Below are 23,170 nucleotides of genomic sequence, written 5' to 3'. Positions count from 1 at the left end.
CTAGATCTTTTGAGTTGTGTTTTTAAATTAGCTGCCTCTGCCTGTTGCGCTCTTGCCTGTCTTCCCGCTCTCTTCCTAGCTATGACTGCTGCTGACTGGCTCCTCCCTCTTCCTCTCCGGTCATGTTCCTGGTGCTGTGACAGGTTAGGAACATGACTAGAGCTGAAGAACTTGAGCGTTAATGCTTGTAACAGCAAAATGTAAAAAAAAAAAATCACAATGGTGTTCAAAATGTAAAAAAAAAAATCACAATGGTGTTTCTCTAATTTTGCGCCCTTCTACTTAAGCGCCCTAAGGCATCTGCCTAACATGCCTTATGCCAAGCGCCGGGCCTGGAAACATGGTGAAACCAACAAAAGATGACACAGTAGTTAATCAGAAGGGCTTAAGCTGATGCAGAAGAGAAAATAGCACAATCTGTAAAAATAAATGGTGACAAACCCTTCTTTAGATATATCAGTGAAAAGAGAAAAACTAACAGAGGGATAGTAAGACTCAAGACTGATGATAGAGTAGTGAAAGGAGATAAACAAATTGTAAACTGTCTAAATGATTACTTTTGTTCAGTGTTGTCAACAGATTGTAAAGATAGTGAAATTATATTAAGGGATGTTACTTTGAATAATGTGAGTAGTATTTTTCTTTTTACAGAGTAAAAGGTTTCAAGTGCCTTATCAAAAATTAAAAGTAATTAAGTCTGTGGGTCCAGATAATATCCATCCAAGGGTTCTAAGAGAACTTCAAATTGTAATAGCTACTCCATTAGCTGATTTATTTAATCAGTCACTGTTAACAGGAGTTGTTCTAAAAAACTGGAAAATTCCCAATGTAGTCCCTCTTCATAAAAGGGGTAGTAGGAAAGATTCTGCTAACGTATAGGCCAGTCGGTTTGACCTCAATTGCAGGGAAATTAATAGAAACTCTTTTAAAGGAAAGACTTGTGTGTTACCTTAAGACAAACAACTTAGAAGTCAAATGACAGCATGTTTTCTCTGCTGGAATACCATGTCAGACTAAAATTTCTTTCTTTGACCATGTAACTAAAATAATTAGACCAGGGATGAGCTGTAGATGTTGCATATCTAGACTTTAACAAAGCTTTTGACACTGTCCCACACAACAAACTTATTCACAAAATATATTGCCTTGGAGTAGATGCTAAGATTGTTAAGTAGGTAGAGTGCTGGCTTAAGGATATATGGCAGAGGGTTTAAATTAATGGAGTACATATAAATGAGGGGTCAGCTACTAGTGGTGTTCCACAAGGGTGCATTCTTGGACCTGTTTTGTTTATCAGTGATATTGGAAGTGGGCTTCAGGGGAAGGTTTGCTTGTTTGATAATGATACAAAAATTTGTAACAGAGTTGATGATCCAGGAGGGGTGGATCGAATGAACAGTGATATTAAAAAAAGAAAAAATTGAAGGACTGGGCTAATTAATAGGATTTGAAATTTAATATTGCCAAGAGCAAAATTATGCACATAGTATCCAAAAACCCAAAGGCAGATTATAGTCTTCTAACTGTTACCAAAGAGGAACGGAACTTGGGAATTATTATTTCAGCTGATTTAAAATTTGGTACACAATGCAGCAGTGCAACCAGTAAGGCCAGTCAAATATTTGTTTGCATAGAACCCACAAGATTTATACCAAACAGTTCAGCAAACTCTGTCACAACGTCAGAGATATTGCAGTTAGATAGCTTAAGCTGATAACCATCAATGTTTCAGCTGAGTATAAGCTACACTTAATATTGCAACCTAACACAGAGCTGCCGGAAAACACCCCAAAAATGGGAATGTTATACAAACCATTCCATCTCTTTGTTTACTTACATTCTGTTTTCTGAGCATATGAAGAGCTACACTACCAAAGTTTTGGTTTTCTCTTTTTCCCTTCTACTCTGGCTGCTCCTTTACTTCTTTTCCTCTTTTTTTTTTTCCCTTTAACTGACTAGACAATAAAACTGCAGTGATAGAAAAGTGGACAGGTAGTTCCCAGTCCAAATGTTTGTTTTAGTTTTTACTTTTCCCCAAGTTGCAGCTTAATATTTATCCATTAGTAATGAATGCTCTCCTGCTGCATTTAGTATGGTAAGAATAAAAATCCTGTTTTGTCTTGGTGATTGTGTCCATTTAAATAAATGTTTGACATCACAGAATAATAAAAATAATGTCTTCATCAAAATTTATTAAAGTGACATGATAAATAAAATCTTTTGCAGAGTTGGTATTTTTCTGGAACAAAACTAATGCTTTCAAATGAAAGTGTATGAAATAAATCAGTTTATATTTAAAGTATTGCTGTGTGTGTTTTTGTTTTTTTGTGTGTGTATGTTTTCAGCTTAAAGTGAAAGTCAATTGTAGCGTTGTACAAATGCTCGGATTAGCTATTGAAACAAATAAAGGGGACTTTCATTCATGACGTATAAGATACTGTATAGAAAGCTCCTTTATTTGTTTCAACCGATCGCTGTTTTTAGCTGCTACAGCAGCCCACGCTTAAAAAAAAATTCACCTATAAGTCAATAGCTGTGCGTTAAATCCGGCTCCCATGGGCGCCAAGCCGGATTTTACCGTAAGGTTATTGGCTAAGAGGTGAAAACATCACCTCTTGGCAAAAAAATTTTTTAGCCGCGGGCTGCTGTAGCAGCTAAGAACGGCGATCAGTTGAAACAAATAAAGGAGCTTTCTACATGAAGTATCTTATAATTCATGATTATTTGTTTCAATAGTCAATCCTAGCGTTTGTACAACGTTACAATTGACTTTCACTTTAATACTTTAACGTCAGTTATGTCATATTATACTGTTCTGTTTGTGCTTTTATTTCAAACTGGGCTTGCATTGTTAAGTGAAGCTATGGGTATTGTTTTTCAGTTTTCTTAAGCATGGTTACCTAAATATAAGTTATTTAATTTAGAGACAAATAATCTTTAAATGTTTAATAATATAAAGTAAATGTGTGCTTTTCTGTGCTCTCATAAATATAGTCTGCTTTATTTGTAACGCCATTTATAGTTTTAGAGGAAGTAGTCTATTACAGATAGTCATGCATTTGTAACAATTGTAGTGTAGCCAGTTTAAACACTTGTGGGATGTGTTGTAAATGTTATGTTCTCATATTTATACACAGCTTCCAAAAGCATTTGCGGCTAGCCTGCTAGATTACATCGGTTCCCAAGCACAGTACCTCTACACATTAATGGCCATGACTCAAACTGGAAAAGTAGAATCTGATCAGCATGGAGACAGGTTACTACGGGTTGAGATGGCTCTGGAAGCTTTAAGGAATGTCATTAAGCACAACCCTGGTAAGGGGAGCTTTTGTGTATAAAAAAGGAAATTTAGTTCAGTATGATACTATTCAGTGTGTAAACAATCTATTGAATTGAAAAGGAAATTCAGAATTATAGTTCAAAATGTTCATGTAGTGTTTAATAATAATTATTTGCGTTTTCGGCTCCTTTATGACTTAATCCATCATTCATTTTTGGCTCATCACTGTAACCTAACAAATTTAAACCATGAAAGGAGAATAATTTTTTGTTTGTTTACAGGCTCCGAGACTGAATGCATTGGGCAGTTTAAATTATTATTTTCATTGTTGCGAGTCCATGGCGCTGGCAAGGTGCAGCAACTTGCATTAGAGGTAATTGAAAAATAGAGTTTACATCGATGAAATGCTTGTAAATATCATTTGTAATGTGTTTCTTGCCTACAATTATTAAACCTAATATATATTTGGTGACGTGTTCACTTTTTATTTTAATGTCTGGCAGGTTGTCAATATAGTTACCAGCAACCAAGAATGTGTAAATAACATTGCAGAGTCTTTGGTTCTGTCCAGCTTATTGTCTCTCTTGCATTCCTTGCCAACAAGTAAGTGATCTAATCTATAATTTGTTACTAAATGAATTGTTATCTGTCGTTTGCTATTGTTAGGGTCCCTTTCTCTCTCGCTTCTCTGTCTCCTCTCCACTGTCTCTCTTCTCTCCTCTGTCTCCTCTCCTCATTCCCACTCTCTCTCTCACCATCTCTATCCCTTTCTGGGCCAAAGATGAAAAACTCACCAGAATGGAGAGAAAAATCACTCAAAATCGTTTTTTTAAAACCTTATATTGCAATGAAGGAGTCTCTCCTTCACATTCAGAGCCCTGCTTATAGAGACAAGCATCTCTCAATCCAAAACTGGCATTTCCAAAATTCTTTGTGGGACCCGGCCATGCTGACAAGGCTTTTTAGATCACCTTGTCTGTTTAAAGAGCTTTAGATTATCTGGCCCTCTGTGAAAATAGTGTTATTGCTTCCTCAAAGGAATTGTTGGATGACTATGGGTTGTACTGACTATGAATATTTGCTTTGGGTCCTGCTGAACACAGTGTGGTGATTATTGTCCGCTCCCCATTTCTCTTACCCGCTTACACTGTTTTACATTTTATTTTTTAGGTCGGCAGCTTGTTCTTGCAACTCTTTATGCCTTGACATCCAATACAAAAATAATAAAGGAGGCCATGGCAAAAGGTAGTAATTTATTTGCCTACATACAGTGGTTTGTATAAATGTAAGGAAAGATAAAGGTATAATGATGAATTCAAAATGCTGAATTCCTAAAAAGTTTAGAAATTAGCTACGTTTCCATTCAGGCATGGGTAATATATATAATATATGAAGAAGATGATGCAAACCCTACAACAATGCCTGCAATAAAATATTTTGTAGCTTTAGTTATGCTGATAAAGCTGTGGTAAACGACAACGGATTCAGTGAGTTTTAAAGTTGCCAATTACAGATCTTTTGTGATCTTTTATTTCACAAAGCTGTTAGTTGCTAATGTCATCTAATTATTAATAGCAATTGATCATTTCTTTTCTTTTTTTTTCAGTTTACAAATTACCTTTACGTTTACATAATTTACAGGAACAGCAAGCATTGGATCAGAAAGTATTTATAACAAACCCATTTTTTGCAGGTGCTTTAATCTACTTGTTGGATATGTTTTGCAACTCCACTCACCCTCAAGTACGATCCCAGACTGCCGAGCTGTTTGCCAAAATGACTACAGACAAGCTTATTGGCCCTAAGGTGAGTAGTATTTCCATATACAAAGTACAAAAAAGGAAGTGGGTGAACCAAAAAGTCTAGACTCCTGCACTCAACCAGAAGGAAAAAGTTTTAAAACAAGGGGCCTTACACCACTCTTAACACTAATACCATTTCTTTTATTCATGAGTAGTATTTATGTTTGGAAAAATGTGTTTATGTGCATGTGCTTCTGGAAAAATGCATAGTCTATCTCTTAAAGGGACAGTGTCCTCAAAAAGTTCTATCATTTACATAAAATAGCATAATTTACATATGAACATTAGCAGGAAGTAGCCAATCAGCATTAATAGACATACTCATAACTCAGTAAGCATTAAGAAATACACGGGGGATACAGCTGTATTTATTTTAGTATAAATTTCGGCTGCTTTTACTTCACAATCTTTCATATTAATGATTGAAAATACTTTGCACGTAATGTCCTTTTAAGTTAAATTAATGTGTTCATCATGAAAATGTTGTATAGGGATATACATATATTTGATCACTTGATAACAGCAAATTATGGTGACACAACCCGAAATGTATTTTGCCCCATTTATTTGTTTCATGTATTTGCTTTGTTGCAAACAGCAAAAAATAAAGTACCTCACACAATTAAACTGTAAAGTATTAGTTGGGCTGTAAATTCAGTCATATTGTGTTTTGTTAAATATTACTTGAGTGTTAAGTGGGTTTGCTCTATTACTAGGAAACAACCTTAAAAATGATGGGATTGTTGGTCAGCAGGGGTATCCTCGTAGTTGCTTAAAATCTGATAGATTGGATTGTGAGGTTTTACCAAATGTATCTTGGAGGGAGAGACCTTCACGTTCACAAGCATTGCCTGCTACATTCTCTGTAGGCAATAGTAGTTATTAAATTCTCTTTTGTTCTACATTTGTTCCATTGTATTAACCAGGGCTTCCCAAAGACATTTACCTGACTTTTAGCTAGGGATAGACATATTGCAAGTAATTTGACATTTCACATGCTATATTTGAATACTGTTTATCATAAATTTTATCAAAATCTATGAGAATTATTCAGATGTTCCATTCAGGTTGCTGAATCCACTTCATTGATTGGTGGTTCACAGATCACCGAAGTTTGAGAAACCCTGTTATTTTTCTTTTATAACTTAACATCTATTACTTCATGTTTGTATCTGTTTTTGAAGGTTAGAATTGCACTGATGAAGTTTTTGCCAGCTGTATTTATGGATGCTATGCGGGACAACCCTGAAGCTGCTGTACATATATTTGAAGGAACCCATGAAAATCCTGAATTAATCTGGAATGACAACTCAAGGGAGAAAGTCTCTACAACAGTTAGAGAAATGATGTTAGAGTAAGTAAAAATAGAATTCTGTAACTTTCTTTTGGCACTCTCCATACACTTTTTATAAAACATCATGGAGTTGGCTTTCTTTCACATTCTTTTGTGGTAACAAATAAAACTAGATTCTGTACTATTGAGATGACATTGCATATTAATGGTTCCTGACTTAATATGAACAAAAAGGCTTCTTTCCCCATCTCTTATAAGTTTGGTTTTAAGAATTTATAGAAAGTAAGAAATGACCTGGCTCAGTTCACCACACACTACTTAAAGGTATCCCTGGCACAGCAAAGCCTGACAATCCAGTAGTGTCACATCTAAAGAGTGAATTTGCAAGACTATTACCCACCTTTTTTACACAGTCTCTTATGACCGAATCACTACTTGAATAATGGGAAGCAGCACAAAGTATGACAATATCTTTTTGCTAGAAAAAAAGAAGATAAAGGGACAAGAAATATATCACTCATATTAAAAAGCAAACCATTTTAAACATGTAAAAATATTTTCGTTCATGAAATAGGATAAAGTGATTCCAGCGCTGATTTTAATACTAACATGATCAGAATTTTCCTCACTTAAAATGAAATCTTAAAGGGACAGTCAAGTCCAAAACAACTTTCATTATTCAAATAGGGCATGTCATTTTTAACAACTTTCCAATTTACTTTTATCACCAATTTTGCTTGGTTCTCTTGGAATTTTTAGTTGAAAGCTAAATCTAGGAGGTTCATATGCTAATTTTTTAGACCTTAAAGGCCGCCTCTAATCTAAATGCATTTTGACAGTTTTTCACCACTAGAGGGTGTTAGTTCATGTGTTTCATACAGATAACATTGAGCTTATGTATGTGAATTTACCGAGGAGTGAGCACTGGTTGGCTAAAATGCAAGTCTGTTAAAAGAACTAAAATAAGGGGGCAGTCTGCATAGGCTTAGATACAAGGTAATTACAGAGATAAAACGTGTATTATAACTTTGTTGGTTATGCAAAACTGAGGAATGGGTAATTAAGGGATTATCTATCTTTTAAAACAACAACAACAATTCTGGTGTTGACTGTCCCTTTAATAAGGAGAGCACTGGTCCATTATCACAGTCTTGTTAACAGCTTCACTGCTCATATGCAGGTAACAGGTAGTCTGCTTAGAGTAAGAATTGGTGGTTTATAGAACAAACCTTGCCAAATCTGTATTTCTCTTGTAAGGTGTATCCAGTCCACGGATTCATCCATTACTTGTGGGATATTCTCCTTCCCAACAGGAAGCTGCAAGAGGATCACCCACAGCAGAGCTGTCTATATAGCTCCTCCCCTAACTGCCACCTCCCAGTCATTCTCTTGAAGCTCTCAACAAGGGAAGTAGCTAGAGAGATGTGGTGCATTAATGTAGTTTATCTTCAATCAAAAGTTTGTTATTTTCAAATGGTACCGGAGTTGTACTATGTTAGCCTCAGGCAGAAAGTTGAAGAAGAGTCTGCCTGTGGTCTTTGATGATCTTAGCAGGTTGTAACTAAGATCCATTGCTGTTCTCACACATAACTGAAGAGATGGGTAACTTCAGCTGGGGGAATAGCGTGCAGGGTCTCCTGCTCTGAGGTATGTGCAGGTTTAAATTTTTCTAGAGAAATGAATATGCTAGAAAATGCTGACAATACCGGATTTATTTAAGGTAAGCCCGATTACAGTGATTTAATAACGACTGGTATCATGCTTGCTGTAAAGGGTAATATTTTTATTATTTACTCACATTACTGAATAGATATAACGTTTGCTTGAAGGTGTATAAACGTTTATTACATATTGGTGATAAAACTTTATTCTGGGGCCCAGTTTTTTCCACATGGCTGTCTAGATTTTGCCTAGGGATAGTTTTTTAAGGCCCTCTCACTGTGAGTACAGGTTGGGAGGGGCCTATTTTCGTGCCTAAATTGCGCATTAGTTTTTGCAGCTTGAGACATCCAGCTTCCCTGAAGGAGTCCCCTGAACATTTAGGACCTCTCGAAAGGGTTTTTGTGCCTTCCAAAGTCGTTGTATGGGCAGGTAGGGCCACAGTAGAGCTGTGGCAGTTTGTTGTGACTGTTTAAAAACGTTTATATCGTTTTTTTGATCCGGTTTTGAAACCAAGGGGTTAATCATCCACTTGCAAGTGGGTGCAATGCTCTTTCAGCCTATTATACACACTGTAAAATCGTTGTAAGATTTACTGCTTTTTTCACTGTTTTGCAGTTTCTGCTCTGTCTATTCTTTTGCACAAGTGTCTGGCGGATGTTCCAGACGTTCAGGCGTTTTGTCAGGCTTTAGTTAGAATCAAGCCTGTGTTTAAACCTGTTGCTCCCCCCCCCCCCCCCCCCCCAAAAAAAAAGCAGACACATACCAAAACACAGGCAAACACACATACAAACACTCAGACACACTTAAAAACATACTCAGATGCACACACAAACACTCGGAAACACACTCAGACACACACACAAAAACACTGAGACACACAAAAACACTGAGACACACAAAAGCTCAGACACACACATACAAAATATGTAAACTGCACTGCATTAATTATGAAGCTCATGCCTAGAGCTGCTCCCTGGCTCAGCAGAACATCAAATGAAAGATAAACAGAGCTCTCTAAAATAAATCACTGAAGAAAAGGTTTAGGCACGCAAACTATGAAAATTCTGCTCTCTGACTCTGTTCCAAGTCTGTCAGTGCACAGCCCTGGGCCGCATGTCACTGAGCAGTGAGCACAGATAGGCAGGCAGGTTTAGGCTAGCAGCGCAACTTTGCAAGCCCCACGGCACACCCACAACATTCATAGTGAAATTGGGCAGGGGAGGAGCAAAGTACAAACAAGCAAAAGCAGCAGGGAAAACTATTTGTTGAAATTGCAGCACTGGCTCAAGGGGCAAAAAAAATTGTGTCTGCAACTTCCCCAGTCCCACTAATGTTCACAAATGCCAGCCTGTAATAAAATAATTTTTTTTTTGGTGTCACCCCCTGGAGGGTGTCACCCAGGTGCGGCCCGCACCCCCCTAGTGACGCCACTGGTTCTGTTCTTGGTAGCTATCTCTTCGTCTCGAAGAGTTTCAGAGTTTTCTGCCTTACAGTGTGATTCCCCTTATCTGATCTTCCATGCAGATAAGGTAGTGTTGCGTACCAAACCTGGGTTTCTTCCTAAGGTGGTATCTAATAAGAATATCAATCAGGAGATTGTTGTTCCGTCACTGTGTCCTAATCCTTCTTCAAAGAAGGAACGTCTATTACACAATCTTGACGTGGTTCGTGCTTTAAAGTTTTTTTTTTTTACAAGCTACTAAAGATTTTCGTCAAACATCTGCATTGTTTGTTGTCTACTCGGGACAGAGGAAAGGCCAAAAGGCTTCTGCAACTTCTCTTTCCTTTTGGTTAAGAGGTATAATCCGCTTAGCTTATGAGACTGCTGGCCAGCAGCCTCCTGTAAGAATTACAGCTCATTGCACTAGAGCAGTGGCTTCCACATGGGCTTTTAAAAATGAGGCTTCTGTTGAACAGATTTGTAAGGCGGCGACTTGGTCTTCGCTTCATACTTTTTCTAAATTCTTCAAATTTGATACTTTCGCTTCTTCGGAGGCTATTTTTGGGAGAAAGGTAAAACAGGCAGTGGTGCCTTCCGTTTAAGTGCCTGCCTTGTCCCTCCCTTCATCCGTGTCCTATAGCTTTGGTATTGGTATCCCACAAGTAATGGATGATTCCGTGGACTGGATACACCTTACAAGAGAAAACAAAATTTATGCTTACCTGATACATTTATTTCTCTTGTGGTGTATCCAGTCCACGGCCCACCCTGTCATTTTAAGGCAGGTGTTTTTTAAATTTTTAAACCACAGTCACCACTGCACCCTATAGTTTCTCCTTTCTCTTGCTTGTCTTCGGTCGAATGACTGGGAGGTGGCAGTTAGGGGAGGAGCTATATAGACAGCTCTGCTGTGGGTGATCCTCTTGCAGCTTCCTGTTGGGAAGGAGAATATGCCACAAGTAATGGATGAATCCGTGGACTGGATACACCACAAGAGAAATACATTTATCAGGTAAGCATAAAAAAAAAAATTTACCCAATAAATCCATAAAAGTTCTAGCTATTCATAACTATTCTCTGTGCTGTTAACAGAGAAGAGCTAGTCATCTCCTTCTATATTCCATAAAATAGCTATATGGTGGTTATTATAGGCTTTTTAAAAAAAAATGTAGTCTTTTTTTTTTTTATTTCTAGAGTCTCATTTGCTATAAAAATGTTATCCTTTTTAATCAGGTAACCTAGACACTGTGCCCTTCATGTTCTTTAGTGCTGTTTATCTGGGATACATAACACAGTAGTATTGAACTTACCTTGTTGTCCTGCCATAATGAAACCGTTTTTGTTAAATTTAGTAGCAACACATGAAAAGCCTATCTGGTAATGTCTACATCTTTGACATCATATTCAGTTTCCTCTAGTTATTTTTTTGTATTGACCATTTCTTATAACTTGGGTATGCAATAAATTGAGGCTGCAAATGAGAGAGGCATTAAGATGAACTGTGGGAGACATCTAGCATCTAGAAGTCTTCCAATCTGGTGGAACAGAGAACTTCTTAACCATTAGTATAATATCATGTTCCAAGTACTGTTACTCTGAACGTGAACAAAATGGTGAATCTGTGAGTAACAACATAGCTTGTTTATTATTGGTTGTGTACAAATGCTATGAAATACATTGTTTTGTAATACAGAAACTTACATTTGCCATATCTATCTGTTTGGTTTTCCAGACATTTTAAGAGACAAGTAGACAATCCAGATGCAAATTGGAAGGTAATTATTTACATCTTTATTTTTAAATTTAGTTTTTTTTTTTGGTGGGGGGTTTCAAGAAAGGTGGTATTTTGAAGCAGAAATAGAATTTATTATTTTTGTACAGTAATTACACATTGCAACATTACATATCTTACAAAGCCTCTTATGAGTATGTTGCAGACCATATACTTAATATCAAAGCAGTTAGGCGATACTTCATTGTTGTGCATTTCACTTTGGTAAATGTCTTGCAAATGGGAAGTAAACATTTTATTCAGTGTATCAATTTTCTAATTTTCCAGCTACCAGACGATTTCACAGTTGGGTTTGGGGAGGCAGAAGGGGAACTGTCCATAGGGGGTGTCTTCTTAAGGATCTTCATTGCACAGCCAACGTGGGTACTCCGAAAGCCAAGAGACTTTCTTGTTGCACTTTTAGAAAAGTTCACTGAGCTACTGGAAAAGAATAATGCCCATGTAAGTTTTACCATTTTTTTAGTTTACTATGTAACTGTAAAAAAAAAAAATATATATATATATATATATATATATATATATATATATATATATACAAAATCCCAAATGAACTCTGCACTCACTCCGCTGTTCAACTGCCCAGGGTGCATCCAATGCCGCAGTGTGCCTTCACAAATATCCAAAAAAAGAGAGCACTCACCAGGACTTATACCTTAAAGCAATTACCGCTTTATTTTAACAAAGTGACGTTTCGAGGATTTTAACCTCGTCCTCAGACTTTACAACAGTGTACATACCTGAATGCTTTTAAACCCTCCACCGACTATCACCGCGATACCGGAAGTCACCCGGCGTCCTGTGCGCAAGACTGCGCATGTCAGAGCGTCGGCATGGCAACCGGCCGCGGTGTACTCTAAAAACAAAAAAGTGAATACAAACGGTTACAATATAGAGCAATTCAATTGTTACAATATTCTCAATGCACTTAACAATCTAACAATATCTAATATAAGAGCTACATAGTTACAACACTTAACATCCCTACGATGCGTGTAGATTACTGTGTCAAATTCACCTAACTATTTCAAAACTGGGAATTGGTATAGACATAATTTTAAGTAAAACCTACCCCCTAGTATGACTATACTGGCTATCAGTATACACGTTACTGCTAACATCTGGATAATACTCCCTAAACTTTGGTATCACAGATAACAGTGCCAGTCCAGGTTGGTATTCAACCCTCCGGGCACCAAAGTGCCCAGATTGAAGATCCACCTGGATTCGCACTGCAACAGGAGTCTATCCCTATCACCCCCTCTAGTTGGGGGTGGAATGTGATCGATGATCACATACCTCAAGTCTGCAACCGTATGGCCAGTCAGCGCAAAATGTCGTGCCACGGGTTGGTCTGACCCCTTGTTTTTTATAGCCAATCGAATAGCTGCACGATGATTGGCCATACGGGTGCGCAAGTCGTCGATAGTCTTCCCGACATAGAATAACCCACACGGACAGTGTAATAAATACACTATATGTGTCGTCGTGCAGGTTACTCTATGCCGGATCGTGTATCTGCGATTGGTGGTTGGATGAACAAAGAATTTTGCGTTAGACAAACCACTACATGTAGTGCATCCCGCACACTTATAGCAACCAGGTTTTTTAGTCTGTAGCCAGTTCGATTTTTCATAGCACAATACAGGGTCAACCTTCACCAGAATGTCCCGTAGAGAGCGTGATCTTCTGAAGCCTACTTGTGGGTATCTAGAACCCCTAAACGGCAGATTTTTATCACTTTCCACGATATTCCAGTTCTTTTTTACCAATTTTTGTAGGTTCTGCTTGTCTGAGGTGTAAGTAGTCGTCAATATCATCCTTCTCTCTTTATCCCCTTTTGGCACAGTTCTTAAAGCTGTATCCTGATCCATGGAGGTGAACTTCTGGAAGTGTTGGTTAATCTGTTTCTCTTGGTAACCCCTCTGTAAGAATCGTGCTTTCATTTCTATCAACTGTTGTTGGGCATTACTCTGTTTGTTGTTATTCCGCATAACCCGCTTGAATTGAGAGATAGGTAAAGCCTTCTTAAGTGATGGAGGATGGCAGCTAGTAGCCTCCAATAATGAGTTCCTATCTGTCTCCTTTTTGTACAAGGTTGTGCCCAACACACCATCTTCCATAGATATTCGCAGGTCGAGGAAATCTACTGATGTAGAACTCTTGGTCATCTTGAATTGTAGCTTTGGATTAATGGTGTTTAATATCCTATGCCAATCATCTAATTCCTCCTCCGTACCTGACCATAGAATGATCAAATCATCTATGTAGCGTTTGAAATATTTAATGTGTTGGTGTAGAAATAGATCCGTGTCACGTTCTTCGAATTCTGCCATAAATAAATTGGCGTACGATGGGGCCATATTAGACCCCATCGCCGTCCCTTGTAGTTGTAAAAAGAACGATTTCTCGAACTTGAAGTAGTTTCTGCTGAGGCAGAGATCCAATAGTTCCAGGATTAGCTCTACTGGAGGTCCCACGTATGGGTATCGATTCAATTGTTTGCGAACTGCCATCATCCCCTGTTCGTGTGGTATGGAAGTATAAAGACTAACCACATCCAATGTTGCTAATAAGATGGGTTGTTTGATTGTTGGGAATGATTTGATCTCTTTGATCAGATTAATCGAGTCCAACAGAAACGAAGGCATATTGCGGACACATGGTTGGAGTATACTATCCAGAAATACTGCTAACGGTTGTAAGAGGGATCCTATGGAGGACACGATAGGTCTGCCCGGTGGGCAATTTGGGTGCTTATGGATCTTCGGCAGTGTGTAGAAAGCCGGAACCCTTGGGAACTTTGCTTTAAGGTATAAGTCCTGGTGAGTGCTCTCTTTTTTTGGATATTTATATATATATATATATATATATATACTGTATATACATATATATATATATACTGTATATATATATATTTATTTATTTTCTTTCATGTAATTGGCAAGAGTCCATGAGCTAGTGACGTATGGGATATACAATCCTACCAGGAGGGGCAAAATTTCCCAAACCTCAAAATGCCTATAAATACGCCCCTCACTACACCCACAATTCAGTTTTACAAACTTTGCCTCCTATGGAGGTGGTGAAGTAAGTTTGTGCTAAGATTTCTACGTTGATATGCGCTTCTCAGCTTTTTTGAAGCCCGTTTCCTCTCAGAGTACAGTGAATGTCAGAGGGATGTGAAGGGAGTATCACCTATTGAATGCAATGGTTTTCCTCACGGGGATCTATTTCATAGGTTCTCTGTTATCGGTCGTAGAGATTCATCTCCTACCTCACTTTTCAGATGGACGATATACTCTCATATTCCATTACCTCTACTGATAACCTTTTCAGTACTGGTTTGGCTATTTTCTATATGTGGATGGTTGTCTTCAGGTAAGTATGTTTTCATTACTTAAGACACTCTCAGCTATGGTTTGGCACTTTATGTATTTATATAAAGTTTTAAATATATGTATTGTACTTATATTTGCCATGATTCAGGTTTCAGTATATTTCCTTTTGCAGACTGTCAGTTTCATATCTGGGAAATGCATTTTTTAGAAATGTATTTCTTACCTGGGGTGTAGTCTTTTTTTCAATTGACTGTCATTTTTCTAAATCATGGGCAGAATTAGGCTCGCAAGGCCGAAAAATGCTAAAGTGCGATATTTTTTGGCGCAAAGTTACGTTCGTTGACGCAAATTCGTCATTTCCAGCATCTTAGTTGACGCCGGGTCCTTTCACAAGGTTGCGTCATCTATGATGCGAGTGTGTCATTTACGGACGTTTTTTGCGCCAAAAAATAATTTTCTGTTTGTTGTGCGTCATACTTGGCGCCAAATATTTTCATTATTTTAGACCCCATTCCTATTTGCCTCTTGCCTTTTTCTATGGCAGAGGGCTATTCTGTTTGCATTTTCTCCCATTCCTGAAACTGCCATATAAGGAAATTGATCATTTTGCTTTATATGTTGTTTTTTTCTCTTACATTTGCAAGATGTCTCAATCTGTTCCCGTCTCAGAATTTACTGCTGGATCCCTGCTGCCTGATAACAGTTCTACCAAAGCTAAGTGCATTTGTTGTAAACTTGTGGAGATTGTACCTCCAGCTGTGGTTTGTAATAGTTGTCATGATAAACTTTTACATGCAGATAATGTATCCATCAGTAGTAGTTCATTACCTGTTGCTGTTCCCTCAACATCTAATGCACAAGATATACCTGTAAATTTAAAATAATTTATTTCTGATTCTATTCAGAAGGCTTTGTCTGCCATTCCGCCTTCTAATAAACGTAAAAGGTATTTTAAAACTTCTCATAAGGTTGATGAAATTTCAAATGACCAGCAACATACTGAATTATCCTTTTCTGATGAGGATCTATCTGATTCAGAAGATCCTGCCTCAGATATTGACACTGATAAATCCTCTTATTTATTTAAATTGGAGTATATTCGTTCTTTGTTAAAAGAAGTGTTGATTACATTGGATATGGAGGAAACTAGTCCTCTTGATATTAAAACTAGTAAACGTTTAAATTCTGTTTATAAACCTCCTTTGGTTATTCCAGAGGTTTTTTCCAGTTCCTGATGCTATTTCTGATATGATTTCTAAGGAATGGAATACGCCTGGTACTTCTTTTATTCCTTCTTCAAGGTTTAAAAAATGGTATCCTTTGCCAGAAGTTAGATTGGAGTTTTGGGAAAAGATCCCCAAAGTTGATAGGGCTATTTCTACTCTTGCTAAACGTACTACTAGTAGAAGATAGTGCTTCTTTTAAAGATCCTTTAGTAAGGAAACTTGAATCCTATCTAAGGAAAGCTTATTTATATTCAGGTTATCTTCTTTGGCCTGCAATTTCTTTGGCTGATGTTGCAGCTGCTTCAACTTTTTGGTTGGATACTTTAGCGCAACAAGTATCGGATCATGATTTGTCCAGCATTGTTAAGTTGATTCAACATGCTAATAATTTCATTTGTGATGCCATTTTTGATATTTTCAAAATTCATGTTAAATCTATGTCTTTAGCTGTTTTAGCTAGAAGAGCTTTATGGCTCAAATCTTGGAATGCTGATATGACTTCTAAATCCAGATTGCTATCTCTTTCTTTCCAACGTAATAAATTATTTGGTTCTCAGTTGGATTCAATAATTTCAACTGTTACTGGGGGGAAGGGAGTTTTGTTGCCTCAGGATAAAAAACCTATGGGTAAATCTAAAGCTTTTAACCGTTTTGTTCCTTTCGTCAAAATAAGGAACAGAAACCTAATCCTTCCCCCAAGGAATCTGCTTCCAATTGGAAACCTTCTTCAAATTGGAATAAATCCAAGCCATTTAAGACAGGGTCTGGGGTTTTATTCAAATCTATTCATTGTTCCAAAGAAAGAGAATTCATTCAGACCAGTTTTGGATCTAAAGATTTTGAATCGATATGTAAGAGTACCAACTTTAAAAATGGTGACTATAAGGACTATTCTGCCTTTTGTTCAGCAAGGGCATTATATGTCCACAATAGACTTACAGGATGCATATCTTCATATTCCGATTCATCCAGATCATTATCAGTTCCTGAGATTCTCTTTTCTAGACAAGCATTACCAATTTGTTGCTCTCCTTTTGGCCTAGCGACAGCTCCAAGAATCTTTTCAAAGGTTCTAGGTGCCCTACTCTCTGTAATCAGAGAGCAGGGTATTGCTGTGTTTCCTTTTTTGGACAATATCTTGGTACTCACTCAGTCTTTACGTTCTGCAGAATCTCACATGAATCAACTAGTGTTGTTTCTTCGAAGACATGGTTGGAGGATCAATTTACCAAAAAGTTATTTGATTCCTCAGACAAGGGTAACCTTTTTAGGTTTCCAGATAGATTCAGTGTCCATGACTTTGTCTCTAACAGACAAGAGACGTTTGAAATTGGTTGCAGCCTGTCGGAATTTTCAGTCTCTGTCATTCCCTTCAGTAGCTATGTGCATGGAAGTTTTAGGTCTCATGACTGCAGCATCGGACATGATCCCCTTTGCTCGTTTTCATATGAGACCTCTCCAGCTTTGTATGCTGAACCAATGGTGCAGGGATTATACAAGGATATCACAAAATTATTATCCTTAAATCCCAATGTTCGACTTTCTCTGACTTGGTGGTTAGATCACCATTGTATAATTTTTGGGGCCTCTTTCGTCCGTCCAAACTGGACTGTGATCACAACAGATGCGAGTCTTTCAGGTTGGGCAGCTGTTTAGGGATCTCTGACAGCACAAGGAGTTTGGAAATCTCAAGAGGCGAGATTACCAATCAATATTTTGGAACTCCGTGCGATTCTCAGGGCTCTTCAATTTTGGCCTTTGTTTAAGAGAGAACCGTTCATTTGTTTTCAGACAGACAATGTCACAACTGTGGCATATGTCAATCATCAGGGTGGGACTCACAGTCCTCAAGCTATGAAAGAAGTATCTCGGATACTTGTTTGGGCGGAATCCAGCTCCTGTCTAATTTCTGCGGTTCATATCCCAGGTATAGACAATTGGGAAGCAGATTACCTCAGTCGTCAGACTTTACATCCGGGAGAATGGTCTCTCCACCCAGATGTGTTTTCTCAAATTGTTCAGATGTGGGGGCTTCCAGAAATAGATCTGATGTCATCTCATCTAAACAAAAAACTTCCCAGGTACCTGTCCAGGTCCAAGGATCCTTAGACGGAAGCAGTAAATGCATTACACTTCCTTGGTGTTAACAACCTGCTTATATTTTCCCACCTCTAGTTCTTTTTCCAAGAGTGATCTCCAAGATCATCATGGAGCAGTCGCTTGTGCTGCTGGTAGCTCCAGCATGGCCTCACAGGTTTTGGTATGCGGATCTTGTCCGAATGTCCAGTTGCCATCCTTGGCCACTTCCACTAAGGCCAGACCTTCTATCTCAAGGTCCGTTTTTCCATCAGGATCTCAAATCATTAAATTTGAAGGTATGGAGATTGAACGCTTAGTGCTTAGTCATAGAGGTTTTTCTGACTCAGTGATTAATACTATGTTACAGGCTCATAAATCTGTTTCTAGAAAGATTTGTTATCGAGTTTGGAAGACTTACATTTCATGGTGTTCTTCTCATAAATTCTCTTGGCATTCTTTTAGAATTCCTAGAATTTTACAGTTTCTTCAGGATGGTTTGGATAAAGGTTTGTCTGCAAGTTCCTTGAAAGGACAAATATCTGCTCTTTCTGTTTTATTTCACAGAAAGATTGCTAAACTTCCTGATATTCATTGTTTTGTGCAGTCTTTGGTTTGTATCAAGCATGTCATTAAATCAATCTCTCCTCCCTGGAGTCTTAATTTAGTTTTGAAGGCTTTACAGGCTCCTCTGTTTGAGCCTATGCATTCTCTGGACATTAAACTACTTAAAAGTAGTTGTTTCTTTTTGGCCATCTCTTCTGCTAGAAGAGTTTCTGAATTATCCGGTCTCTCTTGTGAATCTCCTTTTCTTTTTTTTCATCAGGATAAGGCGGTTTTGTGGACTTCATTTAATTTCTTACCTAAGATTGTGAATTCTAACAACATTAATGGAGAAATTGTTGTTCCTTCCTTGTGTCCTAATCCTAAGAATTCTTTGGAGAGATCCTTACATTCTTTGGATGTGGTAAGAGCTTTGAAATATTATGTTGAAGCTACTAAAGATTTCAGCAAGACTTCTAGTCTATTTGTTATCTTTTCTGATTCTAGGAAAGGTCAGAAGGCTTCTGCTGTTTCCTTGGCTTTGTGGTTAAAGTTTTTTATTCATCAAGCTTATTTGGAGTCTGGTCAAGCCCCGCCTCAGAGAATTACAGCTCATTCTACTAGATCAGTTTCTACTTCGTGGGTTTTTACCCACGAAGCTTCAGTTGATCAGATTTGCAAAGCAGCAACTTGGTCTTCTTTGCATACATTTACTAAATTCTACCGTTTTTATGTGTTTGCTTCTTCAGAAGCAGTTTTTGGTAGAAAAGTTCTTCAGGCAGCTGTTTAAGTTTGATTATTCTGCTTTTGATTTAAGTTTTTTCCTTTCATTTATGAGAATAAACGTATTTTTTGGGTTGTGGATTATTTTTTTTCAGCGGAAAATGGCTGTTTTTATTTTTATCCCTCCCTGTCTAGTGACTCTTGCGTGGAGTTCCACATCTTGGGTATTGCTATCCCATACGTCACTAGCTCATGGACTCTTGCCAATTACATGAAAGAAAACATAATTTATGTACGAACTTACCTGATAAATTAATTTCTTTCATATTGGCAAGAGTCCATGAGGCCCACTTTATTAATGGTGGTTATGATTTTTTTTGTATAAAGCACAATTATTTCCAAATTCCTTTGTTGATGCTTTTTACTCCTTTCTTTATCACCCCACTACTTGGCTATTCCTTAAACTGAATTGTGGGTGTGGTGAGGGGTGTATTTATAGGCATTTTGAGGTTTGGGAAACTTTGCCCCTCCTGGTAGGATTGTATATCCCATACGTCACTAGCTCATGGACTCTTGCCAATATGAAAGAAATGAATTTATCAGGTAAGTTCTTACATAAATTATGTTATTGTGCTAGCAAATAGCTTTTTAAGGAAGAAAGCTTGTATGTCACTTTATTTTTTTAGTATAACTATTTGTTTTCTAAATTAAAAATATATTTATAAAGCATATATTAGGTATTCATTTAGGAAAAAATTATTTTAATTGAAAATTGTTTCCTTAGGGTGAAACTTTAGAAACTGTAACTACGGCAACAGTCTGTCTGTTCAACGCACAGCCTCAGTTACTGGACCAAGTACCACCTTTGGGTCATCTGCCCAAAATACTCCAGGCCATGAGCCACAAGAACAACGCCATTCCAAAGTGTGCGATAAGGGTTATTCATGCGTTGTCTGATAATGAGGTATTACATATATTTAGATATATAATTTTCATTTTATTTGATAGTTGAAGCTTCCTGACTTTTTTTATATATATTTTTTTGTATCAGTTGTGTGTTCGTTCAATGGCTTCATTGGAGACAATTGGCCCTCTTATAAGTGGAATGAAAAAACGTTCAGATACAGTCGGATTAGCCTGTGAAGCACTTAACAAAATGTTCCAGAAGGAGCAAACTGAACTAGTTGCCCAAGTAAGAAAATTCACCAGTTGTTAAATAACATTTTTCTTTTTAGGCATGTTGACAAAAATTATAAAAGGCACATTGCAATAATAGTAATCTACATCAAGTACTAACTGCATGTTTGCATCTGCTAAGGAAAGAAAGGAAAGGTCATTTTAATTAGTTGCAACTATTTTAGCACTTTCAGTTATGTGAAAAGGACAATATATATATATATATATATAAATATATATATATATATATATATATATATATGCACTTACACACACACATTTTAAAGGCGAAATTTTAAACTGTTGGGTACATTTACTACTCAAAATGCTATTGTTTTTCCTCTTTTGACTGCAGCTCTTTTAAAATCTATTCTCCTATTTTAACCTAATACAGGTGCTGGTTGGTGAAGCTCTGCATCTTCATACTGGGAGCTCCCAGTTTAGAGCACACATATTCATGCACCCTGTGACAAAAGTAGTGCACATTCACAGATCAGTCATGTTTACAGTTGTTTGTTAACACTAATTTACACTTAGATTCAGCTTGCACAAAAGCTTTACTTGCATTTTCTTTCATAAGGTGGTGAGTGCTAAGTGTCATTACTCATAGGAATTCAACTCCTGACCACTAGGAGGAGGCAGATACCCAACATTTCAAAAGCTTTTATCCCTCTATCCTCTTGATATCCCAGTCTTTTCTTTGCCTCCACAGGAGTAGTGAAGATTTGAGGTGCTCCCGCTTTTTGTTAGAAAGGGTCTGTTAACCATATAATACCCTTGGAATACACAGTTAAGATTAAAGGGACATAGAGGCTTGATAAAGTAAATCTCCTGCACAAGTTTTTGCCTCCTCCTGTTTGGCCTTGTCTATGTACTCCTATAGTAATTCTGCTGCTTTATACAGCACTGGATGGGCTTTTTCCTTGGTTACATATCATTGTTTCTTCTGTGTCTTGAGGATGTAGACACTTCCTTCCTCAGGACTTGAAGACTAAAGAAAATCCTAATTTTAGCCAACTCCGTATATCTTGGAACCTACATTTTTCTCCTTTTTACAAACTCTAGTTGTTTCCAGAGCTGACTGGAAGTTAGTGTTATTTGGAATAAGGCCAAACAATCTAAGAAGCCTTCTTCCTCTTCCAAATAACTTAAACCACTAATCCAGATTCTTTTCTTGTAGACGGTAGGTTATTTATTTCTCAAAGGGCCTAGTTGTAGTATGTCAACAATCTCTGGATTCTAATCATAATTGCGTATCGTTACAGTCTAGGCTTCAGGCCAACATTTTCTTTGCTGAAGGTTTTTTTGGTTTCTTTTTTCTTAGCCATTAACTGGATACCTAGGTGGTGGTAGTTTCAGTTTTTTAAATATGATCAAGGATTTTATTCCAAGTTGTTTTTTGTTCCCAAAAAAGAGGGAACGTTATGGCATATTTTGGATCTCAAAACTTTAACAGGTTTTTCAGAGTTCCTGCTTTTAAGATGGATTTGGTTGTGTCAATTTTACCCTAGTTCATCATGGTTCACTTATGTTCATGATAAATTTAAAGGATGCATTCCTTTGTATCCTATCCTCAAGGATCTGAATCTTGTCATTCTAGACAAACACTTTCTGTTTGTGGCTCTTCCTTGGAACTTACTATAGCTCCCAGGTGTTTTGCGTAGGTTCTGGGAACTCTTTTGTCTGGTATTAGACCTCAGTATATTTCAGTGGTTCCATTTATAAAGATTGTTTTTTCCCTTTAGCTGTATTTTAACATCAGTTTTCTGCTCTTTCTGCAGACATAATTGGAGAATCAGAAAGTTATTTCTCCTTGATTATGAGTTTTATTTCTGAGAGTATTTAAACTGTACCATGCGACTTTCTCTTTCAGATCAATACAGGTCCAAGTTCAAACAGCTTGTTCATTCTTCCATTATTTTCTCTATGTATGAAAGTTTTGGGTAAATGTTTTAACCATCAGGTATTTTTTTCTTTTATCGCAGCCTTATCAATTTGGCTTGCTAATTCCATAGTGCAGATATTACTTTATATTTTCTTAGTAATTCTTTAAGACTTCATTCTAAAGCAGTCTCTATAATAATAGTTTATTTATTCACACTCACTGGAATTTATAACCCAATTTATTTATCATTTAATTAATACATATACATAAGTGACTTTCAGGGCATAAAGCCCCTTCCTCCGACCAAACAAAACCCCTGAAACACCAGCATATAAATACCTACTATACCTTTTCCTTCTCCATTGACTGCAGTGGGAACTCCTTGCATGTGCAGTGATCAAGGAAGCTCTATATCTTTTGCAGCTTTGTGTGAATATTATGAAGGTGTGTGTGTGTATGTATGTATGTATATGTGTGTATATATATATATATATATATATATATATATATATATACACATACATGTGTGTGTGTATATGTATGTGTACGTGTATGCGTATATACATATTTATATATATATATATGTGTGTGTGTATATATATATATATATATATGTATGTGTGTGTGTGTGTATGTATATATATATATATATATGTGTGTGTGTATAAATATATATATATATGTGTGTGTATGTGTATAAATATATATATATATATATGTCTGTGTGTGTATGTATGTGTATAGATATATGTGTGTGCGTGTGTATGTATATATATATATATATGTGGGTATGTGTGTGTATGTATGTATATATATGTGTGTGTGTGTATATATATATACACAGTATATATATATATATATATATATATATACTGTGTATATATATATATATATATATATACTGTGTATATATATATATATATATATATATA

The 23,170-nt window shown here is 36.9% G+C and overlaps 1 protein-coding gene across 4 annotated transcripts in view; it reads left to right on the top strand.

Moving 5' to 3' along the window:
- DNAJC13 (DnaJ heat shock protein family (Hsp40) member C13) overlaps window positions 1-23,170 on the top strand; it is a 709,325-nt gene that overhangs the window by 625,047 nt on the left and 61,108 nt on the right. For all 4 annotated transcript variants that reach the window (XR_008402530.1, XM_053714290.1, XM_053714292.1 and 1 more), the window contains 10 exons: window positions 3,138-3,315; window positions 3,562-3,653; window positions 3,784-3,883; window positions 4,451-4,525; window positions 4,974-5,086; window positions 6,267-6,436; window positions 11,212-11,254; window positions 11,539-11,712; window positions 19,962-20,141; window positions 20,229-20,369. Coding sequence is in view for 3 of the 4 variants with exons in the window: in XM_053714290.1 (XP_053570265.1) it covers window positions 3,138-3,315; window positions 3,562-3,653; window positions 3,784-3,883; window positions 4,451-4,525; window positions 4,974-5,086; window positions 6,267-6,436; window positions 11,212-11,254; window positions 11,539-11,712; window positions 19,962-20,141; window positions 20,229-20,369 (1,266 nt within the window). In the remaining variant the exon portion in view is untranslated. The remainder of the gene's footprint in view (window positions 1-3,137; window positions 3,316-3,561; window positions 3,654-3,783; window positions 3,884-4,450; window positions 4,526-4,973; window positions 5,087-6,266; window positions 6,437-11,211; window positions 11,255-11,538; window positions 11,713-19,961; window positions 20,142-20,228; window positions 20,370-23,170) is intronic.

Source organism: Bombina bombina, chromosome 5 (genome assembly GCF_027579735.1).
Source record: "Bombina bombina isolate aBomBom1 chromosome 5, aBomBom1.pri, whole genome shotgun sequence".
NCBI lineage: Eukaryota > Metazoa > Chordata > Amphibia > Anura > Bombinatoridae > Bombina > Bombina bombina.
Note: the sequence above shows the minus strand (reverse complement) of the source record. Positions and strands in the feature narration are given on the sequence as shown.